Raw genomic sequence first — 13,239 nt, 5'->3', positions numbered from 1 at the left:
AGGTGACTAGCCGTTTACCTCAACACTGATTTTAAACACTGGAGATAGAAAAGCAGAAGCATGAACTTTCAGTTTTCACATGTTCAGACTTATTGCAGGTACTCTCACTTTTCTGACCTTTCTGAAAGATAAAAAAGAGTATTTGTTTCAATCCACTTTTTCCAGCCTAATGAGAACAAGAACCTTATGGGAAAGGACCTGGTGCTGCCTACTCCACAATAAACATTATGCTACTGAAATTCACCTCAGCAGTGGATAACAGGAAAAGCAAGAGAAGAAAGCTGAGTCACACCTGGTCATTTTCTCTCTAGAACATCAGCTATAACAATACTAAGGATTTATTTTGGGACAAGTATGATCTTGTGGGAGGGAAAAATGAAGCAAGAAAGACATTCCACAGAGAGTGAAAACAAAATCCAAGTCATTTAGCTTTATGACTAAAGTCTCAAAGATGTACAAATGTAATGGTGAATTCAGGTCACCATTACAGTCACAACATTCAGACCATGTTTTCTTTCAAAACTTGTGGCATTTAAGGATGTTGCCAAGTAAAATCATGGATTATTATTTATCATTTCAGTATCAAGAAAAGGTGAAGAAACAGGAAAAAAACGCTCACAGATCCCTTAGAATTATTTTTAATTATTTTTAAATAGGTGAGGACCTTAGTAGTGAAACCAAAAATAGCACTTGGTAAGAAACAAAACTAATTTGAGCCCCTTTAAAAAAAAAAAAAAAAAAAAAGCCACCAGTGTTCCCCGCTAGTAAAGAACGTAGCTATTCTGGCGCAGAATTTTTTACCTAGACTATACACAGGGAAACTAGCACTGTAACGTCCTATACAGGAGCAGATTCCTTCTTACAGCATTAGACTCCAGTTCTGTACCTACTGTCCTGCTGATATAATGCCATTTGAAATATATTTGGCTAGCATATTTTCTGTGTGAACACAGTGAAATTAAGTATTTAAAAATACGTTGCACCTCACTTTTCCCATGTACTTTTAAAAATTTTCCCATGCTCATAAAAATTAAAATACTGGTTTGCCCAATTTTTTATTCTGCATTTGTTTAGTGTAAAGCACTTCATGGGAACAGTTGTTTAAATGAATCTTTTCGCATGAAAATACTATTATTAAAATATTTCAATCAATTGAATAGATTTACAAAACCCAATTTACATTTATAAAGCCTGCTATGGAATTCATTGCACTTTGAAAAATGGGCAGAAAACAAATCTCACAGGAGAGAGGGCAAGAATAAGTTTGTCATCTTTCTCCTCCTAGAGTTCTCTTCCTTCCCCCTTCCCTATTACCATACTTTTCATTTAGGAACAAAACATTTGTTCTCCCAATTTCACCTACCCAAAAGTGAAGAAATATCTTCTGGTTTTCTTGTACTTATTATTCTAGTTTATCTGAATTACTTCTTCATTATGGCACAATTAAAAATTTAATATCTCAAATTCAGGACATATGTCAGGTGTCCAACTGCAACCCCCCTGGCTACTGGAATAGGAAGGTTGCTCTTGTTAAATTCTCATCAAAACCAAGGATGATTCAGAAACTATGCCACTAGTGTTCATAGTCTCTCTCTTCCACCAACCAGACCTACAAAAAGTTTGAAATGGGTTCAGATAAGCATGGCTGGGCCATGAACTTTCAGCAGTTAAGTTTCAATGAACATGGTGGTCATGGCTTATAAATTTTTGCTTCTGTGCAGCACAGAACTACCTCAGTCTTGGCACAGCTGAGTATGTAAATTCAACTGAGATTCACAGAATATTTCAGCCTGGTCCAAGCAGCAGTTTCTAAGTTTGCCGAGCAAATATTCGTATTTTGACCTCCTTTGAAAGGAAAATTAATCCAGAATCAGAAGTGGACAACCAGGCACCTTCAACAGCTCCAGAGCAAGAGCGCTCACCTTTCATACAGGAGGACTAGTTAAAAAACCCATACACCTCAAAGGTTCAAAGCCACATGTTCAACCTCTCAGGAAGTACCCTCAAAGAAATACCCTTCCTGTTCAACCTCTCTCAGTGCCAGAAACCAGTATGCACCCCACTCCCGTGCCCTCCCCAAACCTGTAACTCCACTTTATGGACCAAATATAAGGGCACTTCCCCCAAAAGCATGCCTGTACTCTAGTCTCTGCTCCCAATGCCTTTTACCAAAGGGCCCACAAACACCAAAACAAAGGTTGAGTCCTGGGATGTTTGGGGGAGAGAAACGTCCTCCCAATCATTATGCTAAACTGTTCTCCCCTTTTGCTCTTTCTTCCCTCACAGCGAGTTCTTTGCTAAACCAGGCACAGTGTCCAACAGAAATCACAGAGAACATGTCCAATCCAGCCTGCATTATGGTGATCGGGTCAACAGATTTTAATCCTCTTAAACTATGAAGGATATTTAAAACAGTAGCTATTATAGTCAAAGCAGGTACCGCGTCCAATTTTTTTTTTTTTTTTTCTTAATTTTTACATGAACTTTATTCCATCCTCCAAGAGAAGGTGCCTAAAGTCAGGCATGACCACAATCTCACAGACACCAACATCATTCAGCTATAAGAGCATGGAGCTCCCCTCCCTGTTTTGCTACTTTCTCAAGCTGATAGTTTCCAAGGCCACACTGTTTCTAAACCTGAGTATGTCTATAAGCAACAATGATTCCAGTAGAGAAGATACCAGAACTTCCTGTCCTGTAATTACTGGGTATCCCCCTCCCCACCACAACCATCTCCAAATATCTCAGATAGAGCACATGGCTTTCGAGAACATCAGCAGAAAGAAAATGGCTATTCTTATGACAGCAATCAAACTGCAGACGACTCTGAATTGCTGTAGTGAAACTGATGACAATACATTAAGCTCATCTATTTGTGCAGGGAGATCAAAACAGGATAGGGTAATATTGACTTAAACCACTGCTAAACAAAACCCCGTAGATATACTCTTTCAGTACATGTGACATAAACCTAAACTGTACTTAGCAAACTCAATTAAAAAATATTTAAGCCAAGCAAAAATGAGCCTTTCAAGCTCAACTACATACACATCTACATAGTACTCTGCAGTATTCTGCACTGATGTAACTTGCAGCCCATTAAACTCAGGAATGCAATGTAGCATGTTAGTAGGTGCGTACAGAGCAGCCTAACCTCACACAGAGTTACCGGCTCAGATCTCAGATGCACTACAGACACATTAGCGGGGCACTGCATCTTTTATGAACTCTGCCACTCAGGGGCAGGTATAAATGTGTTGAGTTTCAGTATCACTTTGAGGCTGCTGTATTGCTTCCTGCTCAGGAGCTAGATCCCTTCCCTCCTCACAGCCTTCTATTGAGGTGCACAGGCATATCATAAACTCATTTTAAAACCAACTTACAACAAGCCAGCTCAGCTTCTTTGGTAGGGTAAGGCCTTATGTATTTATCTGTGCATATTTTTGTACCCTTCAAGTTTTGCGTTTTGTCTTCCTTCTCACTACAAAACAACCAATGCCACGGTTCATAAGAGATGCAAAGAATGGTTGTCATCTCAGATGGAGCTATCTGAGAAAAGAAGAAGAGAAAAAAAAAAAAAATCAAGCTGGGGAAGACAAAGAAGGAAGGGAGACCGTTCTTTAAGTATCCTGTCAGTGCCCTGATAGACAGCTATCTGCTCCTTTTACATTTTATTCCCTTCTCTGTGTCTTCATATCAAGCAGCCTCACTTTTTTAAGTCTCTCTATACCTTTTGGAATCACAACTTTCCTCTTCCTTAACCTCTAAGGAACACCTCACAGAACACTCTAAAAAGATATGCCGTTTAAAATTGACACCAGGATTATTTCCACATTTCTTCCTTGGCCTTGGGGACATTTCCGTGACTTTTATGCCTTCTTTAAAAATTACAATTTTTCTGCAGCCTATGCTTCACTTTAAGTCATAATCCTCTGTGATGACAATTGTATCCACAGCAACTAGTCATGATGTAACAAAAAAGATCAACAATTTTGGTGGAAAAAAAAGCATCACAAACCTTTCAAGCAGTCTCTTAATAATTTTAATTAATTTCTCAATAAAATGCCTGTTCACATTTCAAATTGGAAAAAATTTCTCAAAACCCAATGCGCTTCAAGAGATGATAATGTGGTCTTCACCAATCACATTCTCAGGCATGGTCTTCACTGATCACAGCATTCTCAGGCCTTTCCAACTCCATATTTAAAGACTTATTAAACCCATCAACTTCACTAAGAAAGGGTTTAAATCGCACCTTTTTGGCTAAAGAGAGCTTAAGGGAAATTAAGATTTACAGCACCTACTGGAATAAACCTATCCAAAATCATTTCACAGTCCTATGAAGAACAGAAAGAATAAAACTTCCGTATAGTTGAACATACAAGACTTCAAACCAGGTGCAAAAACGTATGCAACTATACGTACTTTCAAACACAATGCACAGACAGATACAGTGGATACGAACACAATGAACATCATCCCTGATGTCTGAAGTGCCAATTTAATAAACACACGCGTTTACTCTGCAGTGCCGCTGATTACAGGCGGTTTTCAGTAAGCGTGGTAGATGTGACATGCAGCCTTGCCTTGTACCAAAATTCTACACACGCAAAGCATCTCTGCATCAATATTCAGGGCAACAGCGCGTTGGGGTTTTGAAATATACTTAGCTGCCTCCAGTTAACCTGTTTGATCTCTCCACCGGCCCGACAACTGCATTTAAATGATGAATTTTCTATCACGATGCAGGTAAGTGAAGTTAACCCAGACAAATCAGGTTTTACACCAAAAGCTCTTTCGCCTTCTGCAGTGACCGTCCCCGTCTCACAGGCAGGCCAAACCCGCTTCCAGGCTCGTTCAGCCGCAGATCAAAACCACGATCGCGCAGCCAGAGACCGGCGACACCGGCAGCGCCGCGGCCCCCGGGCGCTCCCGCACAGCCGCGCCAGGGACAGACAATGCCGCCCGCCCGCCCGCCCGCCCCAAGCGCGGCTCCCGAACTCCACCGAGCCGGCCGCGGCGCCTCTTCCCCACCCGCCCGCAGGCACCACGGGCAGCCCCGCGGCGCCCAGCAGCCGTGAGGCCAGCCGGCGGCCCCCTCCCCAGCGCCGCCGTTGTGTGTGTGGGGGGGGGGGGGGGGGGGGGAGGATCGCTCCCAACGGCACCTGCCGGCCGTTAAACGGCCGGCGGTCCAGCCCCGCTGCCTCAGAACGGGCCCGCAACGCCCGCGGCTCCGGCGGAAAGAAAGGGCGGGCGTAGGCGGGGGGGGGGCGCCCGGCAAGGGAAGGGGGCAGACGGCCGGAGGCAGGCACCTGGGCAGCTCCTTTGTTCCTCCCCGGTCCCGCCGCCTCCCCCCTTCCCGCACTCACTCACCCACGGTGGCCAGGGTCTCCAGGTCCTCCAGCTTGTAGGCGGCGGGCTCGGGCGCGGCGGGCGAGCCGGGACCGGCGGGGCTGGGGGCCGGCGCGGCGGGCTGAGGCGCGGCCAGCCCCGCCGCCGCCGCCGCCGCCTCGCCGCCGCTCTTCGCCCCCATTTTGGCCTTGGCGGCGCTGAAGGCGTCCATGGGGCCGAGCGGGCGCCCCGCGGCCGCTCAGCGCATGGAGAAGGGCGAGCCGAGCCGGGCCGGCGAGGGGAAGGCGGGAAGAGGGAGAGCGGCGGGGACGCAAAGTTTCAGTCTTCAGCAGGCGGGCTGGCTGCTGCCGGCGGCTGGAGCCCGTTCCCGCTGCCGCCTCTGAGGGGGCGCGCAGCCCTTCAGCATCGCGGCCAGCCGCCGCGCCGCCCGCCACTCGCGGCGGGGACCGCCGCGCAGACGAGACAATGGCGAGGGTGAGCCGAGCCGAGCCGCGCCGTACCGAGCTGTGCCGAGCCGAGCCGCGCCGCGCCACACGCGGGGCGGAGGGGCGGGGTTTGCCTTCCTGCCGCTGCGGCACGGTCCCGCAGAGGGCGGGCGGGGAGGGGTGGGGGAAGCGCGGCCCCGCCGCACGGCGGGAGCGCGGAGCTCGCCCCCCGCCGCGGGCACAGCCCGGGGGCGTCTGGTAACGCCGGCGCCCTTCGCTCGGCCTCCCGCCTCCCGCCTCAGAGGCAGCGGGGGGGGCCCGGGCGGATGCCGCGCCCGCCCCCGCGTTCCCTCAGTGCTGCGGCTGCGGGGGGGCAACGACGGGGGGAGGTCCCGTCCGCTCCCCACGGCAAGTTAAAAATGATTGATGTGGCCCTTGCAAAGCGGCTTCCTGGCCTCCCTGGTTTCACGGTGACAGCTGGGGGGAGAGCCAGTCGCTCCCCACGCGTGTTCGAGTAACTCGGCGGTGCCGGGGTTGGCGAGCGTCCCTCGCCCGCGCGTTGGGAAGGGTTTCTCAGGCGTGGTGTTACTCCCCGCTTTCACGTGAGGTGCGGACATCGCGACGGCCGCGGCCCCTCCGCGTTCCCTGCTCGAGCCCCCAAAATATTGCGGGGACCGGGGATGGGTGGCGGGTGCGCCGAGCTGCGCCGAGCTCAGCTGAGAAGGCTCCTGATGTGGCAGCGGCCGAGTGACCGATACCGGTCCTTCCTCAGCCGCCAAGAAACTGTTGGCGATTACGCCGAAAGACGGGGAATATTGGCGCGCGAGCCAAGTCACTGAGAAGCGGTCGCGTCAAAATTGGGAAGGAAATCCTAATTTTTTCCATGCCTTGTTCGGGCCCAGTTTTAGGCTGTTCGCAGCTCCGAGCCTGTGCTCCAATAAGCAGGATATCTGTAAAGCTGACGTGTAAATCAAGTCACGCAGGTGGCACTTTGCATCTCCTTTTTATTAAATGTGAAAACATGGGAGTGTAAGGCCTACTAGTTTCTGTGTGGAGTAGGCTCAATAATAATGAGAAATAACTACGTGTGTGTGTACAAAAAATGAGTATAAATATATGAATTGTATATCAGAATTACAAATTTATGTACATCTTTCCTGATCTTTAAGAGATCCTTACAGTCTCGTTTATAGTCACGATACCCAGAGGATATAGCATGTATTTTTATCTTTAGCTTGTTGACATGAAGGATTATGACTAATTTGGAAAAATGCTAGGTCATCTCTGCTTCCTGTCAGCCTGTGAAAAGAATTACTGGTCAATAAGGATGACATCACTTATGCTACAAAATTTCAAATTTCATTTGTGTACTCTTCGGAATGCGAGTTTTGCACTTCTGTTTTGCTTTACTACTTAATTTCCTTTTCTATTATGTTTTGTACATTGCATACAAAAATTATCGTGATTCATGCCTTGAATTGAATGTTTTAAAGATTCCCTAAACTGCAAGTTGTAAATGTTCTGTCAGGCTCTAAATTTAGTTCCTGTTTGGTCAAAAGGTGAGCAAGCCAACAAATCTGTCTTAACAGTAACAGAAAATTTTGCTTAAAATATCAGTTTGAAAAATAAACATTGAAGAAATCTCAGTGTATATAAAAATGTAACTTTGTTTTTTAGCCAAATAATTGCAAATTGAGATGATATTTAGGAGAAGGTACAAGCTAATTGTGATCATCATTTTCAAGAGAGAGTACCTTAACTTCAGTCTATCCAAGAAGGTCAATATGTGATCCTCCTGAAACCTCTTTTTTTTTTTTTTTTTCCATAAAAACTAAGAAATCATTCACTGCTTAGATGTGAAAAAGGACATAAAATACTTTACAGAAGGTACAGATTACTTTCAACTGATATTTCTATTTATGCTACAAACTTTACTTAGTGATTAAATTACTTGCATTCAGGAACTTCAAACTTTCTTTAAAGAGCCTCCTACTGCCGTACTTCCACAGTTGGTGGCCTGTATGACAGCACACATTCAAAAAGGCTATGATTCAGCAAGGTTTGTAAGCACAGGATTAGCTCCATTCAATGAAGTGTCTCTTTTCTTATGATTAAAGTTAGCTTCCTACCTTCCTAGACTGGCATCCAAAGCATTCGCTAGTTGTAGTTGTAGCAATATAATTGCAATGTTTATATTTAGAACGTCAACATATTATTAGTGTGCTTTACCACCTCTGTATAACCTACTTAGAATTTATCTTGCAGACACTGATTATTATTCACAATATTTCAGGGAAAGAAAATGCCGTTCTTTCGAAATACGACGAGATTGAGAATCAAAACTCATAACTTCATAAATTGCATGTGGAAGTAGAGCTGGCCACGGGGCTGCAATACTGGATATGAAACTTAGTTTCTTGCCCAATTTGGCCACACTTCATAGGAAAGTCTGCAGCCCTGTTCTTCTTTTGTCTTTCATTTTTGCTACTATTTTAACTTAATATGTGAACATTTGGTCACAGGTACTTTTTGAATAATCTTAGCCTTTCCCTTGCCCTCGATAATTCATAGTTCTCATCTTTTTCACTTCACCCACACATGTGGTAGATGCCTACAGCCAGGTTCCTTCAGTTTAAAACAGTTTAATGCCTTACGTTTCCATTCCTTTACCCTGAAGATGCTTACACCAAGGGTTAGCTCTATTTTCATTTTCCCTTAACAGTACCAGATATTACAGATGATTCTTTACAAAGACAGTGAATGCCTTACTAAAAGAGATTTTTTTTTTTTTTCAATACAGAGAACAGTAGTTAAGTAGTTTTCTAAATACTCATGATTTTAGGTGAGGATTTTTTTATTCCATTTCAGCTGCAAAAAGTGTTCAGTGTACTTTATATTCCTTTATATGCTCAGAATTTTGAGGGGCCAAAAGGGTCCCAGGTGTCAATTTGGTTACTCCATACTGCCTTTCATGTATGTATGTTTGCCAAACTTCAGTTTGCCGCACGTACAGCCACACCAGTAGTTCAGTGATGCTTTGGGTGCTAAATTACTAACCTAGCTCCCATTCCTTCCTTTTTGTTTGTTTGTAGGTTTTTTATTTTCCCCCAGGAAACCTTTGGTTAACAATTTTAAACTAAAGGGAAGGATTACAAACTTTCTACCTGACTATGAATTGATATGAGATGATTTCTCTGTCGTTTTGAAGGGACATTGTGATACACATATCAAGCAAATGGAATATGATTTAAGCACCTAACTCTTGGTCTTTTGGTTCTCTGAGAAAGGCATCAGTCATTTAAATGTCTCCATGACTGCAGACAAAAGAGTCTCTCCTGTGGTCTGAGCAGGTTTGCATTTGTCTACCTGAAAGCATGTTTTTTTCTTCCCTGCAAATATATAATTTTCCTTACAAATCTTGTTAAAGCATATCTTTACCATCGGTGTCATAGTAAAACTACTACAACAAGTTTGCTAGAGAACCAGTTCAGACCTGTAGGGAGAAAATGGACAAGTCCTTCAATGGTGGTTATTACTAATATATAGCTCTGTATCGTCTCCTTTTGTCACATTATGTGCAGTGCCTAAAAACGTGGGACTGCTCTGAGGAGGAAGAATAACTAGTAAAGATAATTAGGACTGGTATGTGTTTTTCATTTGTTTTGTTTTGCTAAAGAATCTCATGATCAGGCAGGTTCTATGAAGTAAACAAGTTCCCTTTCATGCAAGAAATCTCTGCCTGTGACAAAGGAAGGGGGAAGTTCTTCCACCCATCTGAAGTAGTTCCTTCATAGTATGGAAATAAGACCGTTCGTATAATGAACAATCACACATCATGTGAATGTATCTACACATTCATAAAGCAACTATCACACTTGTATTTCAATATGATTATGTTTAATGTTTTTGTAAAAACATTGAAATGATTATGAGTCTAGTGGCTGAATCCAAATGAGAATTTAAGCACCAAGAATATAAGGTAGATGCCGACATCCAAAACTGTGATTCTGTCGAGTCTTGCCGAGTCAATGCCTCGCTTCGGAAGTGCATCGTCTTAGCCAGTTCAAACATGGACATGCTGTTACTAGGGTGTCTAGACTTCTGCCCAGTCTGAGCAAGTTTGTGCCTAGCTTCTGCCAAAACTAGATTGAGATCTGGAAGCAAGACATTGCTTTGCCTACGTTTGCTGAGGAACTTGTTCTGGTAAGCATTCTGAAAGCATATCTCACATATATGCAAAGCTGCTCCCCTCACAAAATTAAGTGGTGGCCACCTTTTTAGAAAAAATTGTTGGAGGAATGCTGTGTGAGCTAATGGGAGACACTGAACTACCAGTGTGCTGGACAAGCTCTCCAAAGACAGATGGTGATATTTTCTTCAGATGGAAGACAGGATAGAATAGCAATACACTAGGACATCTTTTTGTTCATTCTTTTCCCCAAAGAACTAGTTATGTATATTCATACTAGCACATCTCATTTTGAATACTCAGGATAGCATACTAGTTAGAGCAGTCACTCTGCAAATGGAATATCCAGCATTTTTGATCTTAATTGTATGAAAGGAGTTCTCATTCCAGCCTCCTTCCTTTAAATTACCAAAGGAAACTGCAGGACATATTCTCCCATAGTGTGCATTCCTACTTCACAAACACTCCTTTTTTACTGTGCCCATGAGATGAGGTGTTTAGTTCACTGCTCTGTGGAATGTTGCAAAAGTTGTAGAAATTAAATATAGTACAAGTCACATTTATTTATACAATTTTTGGTATGTAACTGTGGTGTGTTCTTACAAATTTTGTCAAGGTTCTGCAGAGACTACTGTAAAATAATAAGTTCCACAAATTATTAAATTGGTATGAGCTTTATCAATTTTTTTTGTAGCAAGACATAACATTCAGGGTAGTCAAACAGAACAAGAAAACCCATCTGTTGCTACCAACCTCCGGGAACTAAGCTATCTCATCAAGGAGTCCTCAGTTAGATAAATGTAAAATTTCTGTGCCGAACCATTTTTTTCCCCTATGTTTAGAATAGTTAAAGGGCTTTTAAAGTGAAATTGCGTATAATGTCTTTTCTAAGGCAGACACATCTAATGCATGAACAGAATAAATCTTTTAATTCAAAATTTTTTTAAATTCTATTTGGTGTCATGTTGGTATCTTCATATCCAAGACTAAGGACTTGCAGAAGGAAAAAGAGACAGCAAAAACTGTCCTTTAGTCGCAGGCATCAAAATGAGAAAGACGCCAGGCTTTAGAGTCCATCGTATCTTCATTGATTTAGTGTCAGGTTTTCCCCATGTCACAATTTATGCAAGCTTCAGGCTTAGAAAGGTGTGGTTCATTTTAAGCTGATCCAAATCCAGGCTGCCACAATTCTGTCGTCCTCCTCCCTCTCTCGCATCAGCAGTCCCACCCATGCCCTTGCTTTTGCATTTGACATTTAGGTAGCTCCCTGGTGAGCCAGTTCAGGAATTAGTTCAGGGATTTATTTATAAAATAATTAGGGTTTTTAGCCAGATCAGCTCCCCAAACCATTGCCACGCACAAGGTTTTAGGGCATTCAGTGCCCTAACCACTCGGCTGTGGGGAATTCTGAGGCAGGCTGCGTTTCCATCAAGCTGGTTCAGCTTTATCCTCCACTTTCTTCTGCTTATGCCTTTGCCATCCCTCCTATTGCCCCTCAAAAGCAAAAATCAGCACTTTGAATACTCCATGGGTGTACGTGGCTGCAGCTGAGGTTATTGTTTCCCGTGAATGGTTTTTAGAGAGATCTTCATTCAGTGTTCGGGACAAACAAATCGCTTCACAGGGGCATTCAGGGTCGCCATAAACAGAGGAAAAAAATGAGTACCTTATTTAGATTATCAGGATTTCTTGTATTCTGGAGGTATCTGCCTAGCTCTATTCAGGAAACAGGTAGTTACTAGCTCCAGGCAAGAGGCTGGCATTCTCTCTCTTACTTCTGTAGCACTTGAAATCAGCTAAGCAAAGTCTGACCCTTACTAACTCCCAGTTTAGGCAAATCTCTACAAATCTTTGCAGTTTATCGCTAAAACGAACATGACACCACAATCCACAAAGTTTTACAGGTACTATGCAAAGATGCTTTATAAATATTGATATTCACGGCTAAAAGTAAGCAAGTCTTGTTACTTATTTTTTGAAAGCAAAATGCTTGCATGTGTGTTAGCTACCTCTTTAAAAAAGGAATGGAATTGTGAAAAGAGAGGACATTATCAGTTGAATCCAGCAACATTAATTATGCCTTTATTACCCATAGCTGATATCTTCTGCTGTGAAGTAATATATTCTTTTCTTAATCTGTTCTTTGGTGTTCTGTAATTCATTAATTTTATTTAATTAAAATACTATAAATTCTGTAAATTCACTCTGTAATGGCACACTTACCACTTTAACACTCCAAGCTGGCCTGATTTATACTTTTATCTTTCACTATCAGTTAATACCCTTATAGAAACATGAGCTAAAGTGGATAGAAAAGCGTTCAAGATATTTCTGCTGATATTCTTACAATCTGATCACTACTGAAGGCTAAGAAACAGATTTGAGATTTCTTAGAATTCATTTTTTGTACTCTTATGTATGAAATAAAATTTATCTATGATTTTCAAACTCTTTTTCTGCTAATCAAATATTTATTTTGCCAAAGAAATATAAAGTGATATAAGTGTGATTCATTCTTCTGTTTACAGTTCAGTTCATGAACTGTTCAGTACATGAGAGTCATTGCAGACTCATTAAGCAAAGTAGTTAAGCACCTACTTAATTTCTACTAGTTTTAAGCAAGTGCCTAGGTTCTGTTAAAGCCAAGGGAATTAGTCACAAGGTGCAATGTTTCAATGACGACAGCTGAGTTTATATACATACTTAAAGTCATGCACGCACTTACGTGCTTTTAGGAACAGGAGCATGAACCAAAACGCATAAAACTGTTCAAGCAACAAAACTGAGAATGGATCTATTTTCAAATATAAAATGGAAATACATTTTACTCAGACATCTTGCCCATTTAACTATGAACTTCAGCAAAAAAAAGCATTGTGGCTTTTTGGAAAAATCAGGTTAATACATGATCATTATAGATCTATGCAAACCCTAGGTTATGTCCAAGCATATATAAATACATAGCTGGGCACATTCACTCCTGAAGAAGGACAATTTACCATCAAGGGCTTTACATGTGAATTCATTTAGTGCTCTCACATTTTTTGCTATTTTATGGTACATTTTATTTTTCCTTCTATATTGCTTTTGTGTAGTATAAAATCTGCAAAATTGTCAACATAACAAATATATAGCACAGTGAATGTTGGGCAATACAGAGTATGAACGTAGATGAGTTCAGCAACATATAAGCAGACCAATACTTCATTTATTTTGCAAAATACCTAATTACCTAACTTCCCTACTATACTTAGCAGCTGATCTCTGGCCTTT

General features: G+C 42.6%; 1 protein-coding gene across 1 annotated transcript in view; it reads right to left on the bottom strand.

Moving 5' to 3' along the window:
* The window catches only part of PRKX (protein kinase cAMP-dependent X-linked catalytic subunit), a 61,938-nt gene extending 56,046 nt beyond the window's left edge, over positions 1-5,892 (bottom strand). Inside the window, exon 1 of the mRNA XM_052773994.1 lies at positions 5,374-5,892. Within this exon, the coding sequence (XP_052629954.1) occupies positions 5,374-5,563 (190 nt within the window). The 5' untranslated portion in view covers positions 5,564-5,892. The remainder of the gene's footprint in view (positions 1-5,373) is intronic.
* Between the last annotated feature and the right edge of the window lie 7,347 nt (positions 5,893-13,239).

The sequence above is a fragment of the Harpia harpyja genome, chromosome 22, assembly GCF_026419915.1.
Source record: "Harpia harpyja isolate bHarHar1 chromosome 22, bHarHar1 primary haplotype, whole genome shotgun sequence".
NCBI lineage: Eukaryota > Metazoa > Chordata > Aves > Accipitriformes > Accipitridae > Harpia > Harpia harpyja.
Note: the sequence above shows the minus strand (reverse complement) of the source record. Positions and strands in the feature narration are given on the sequence as shown.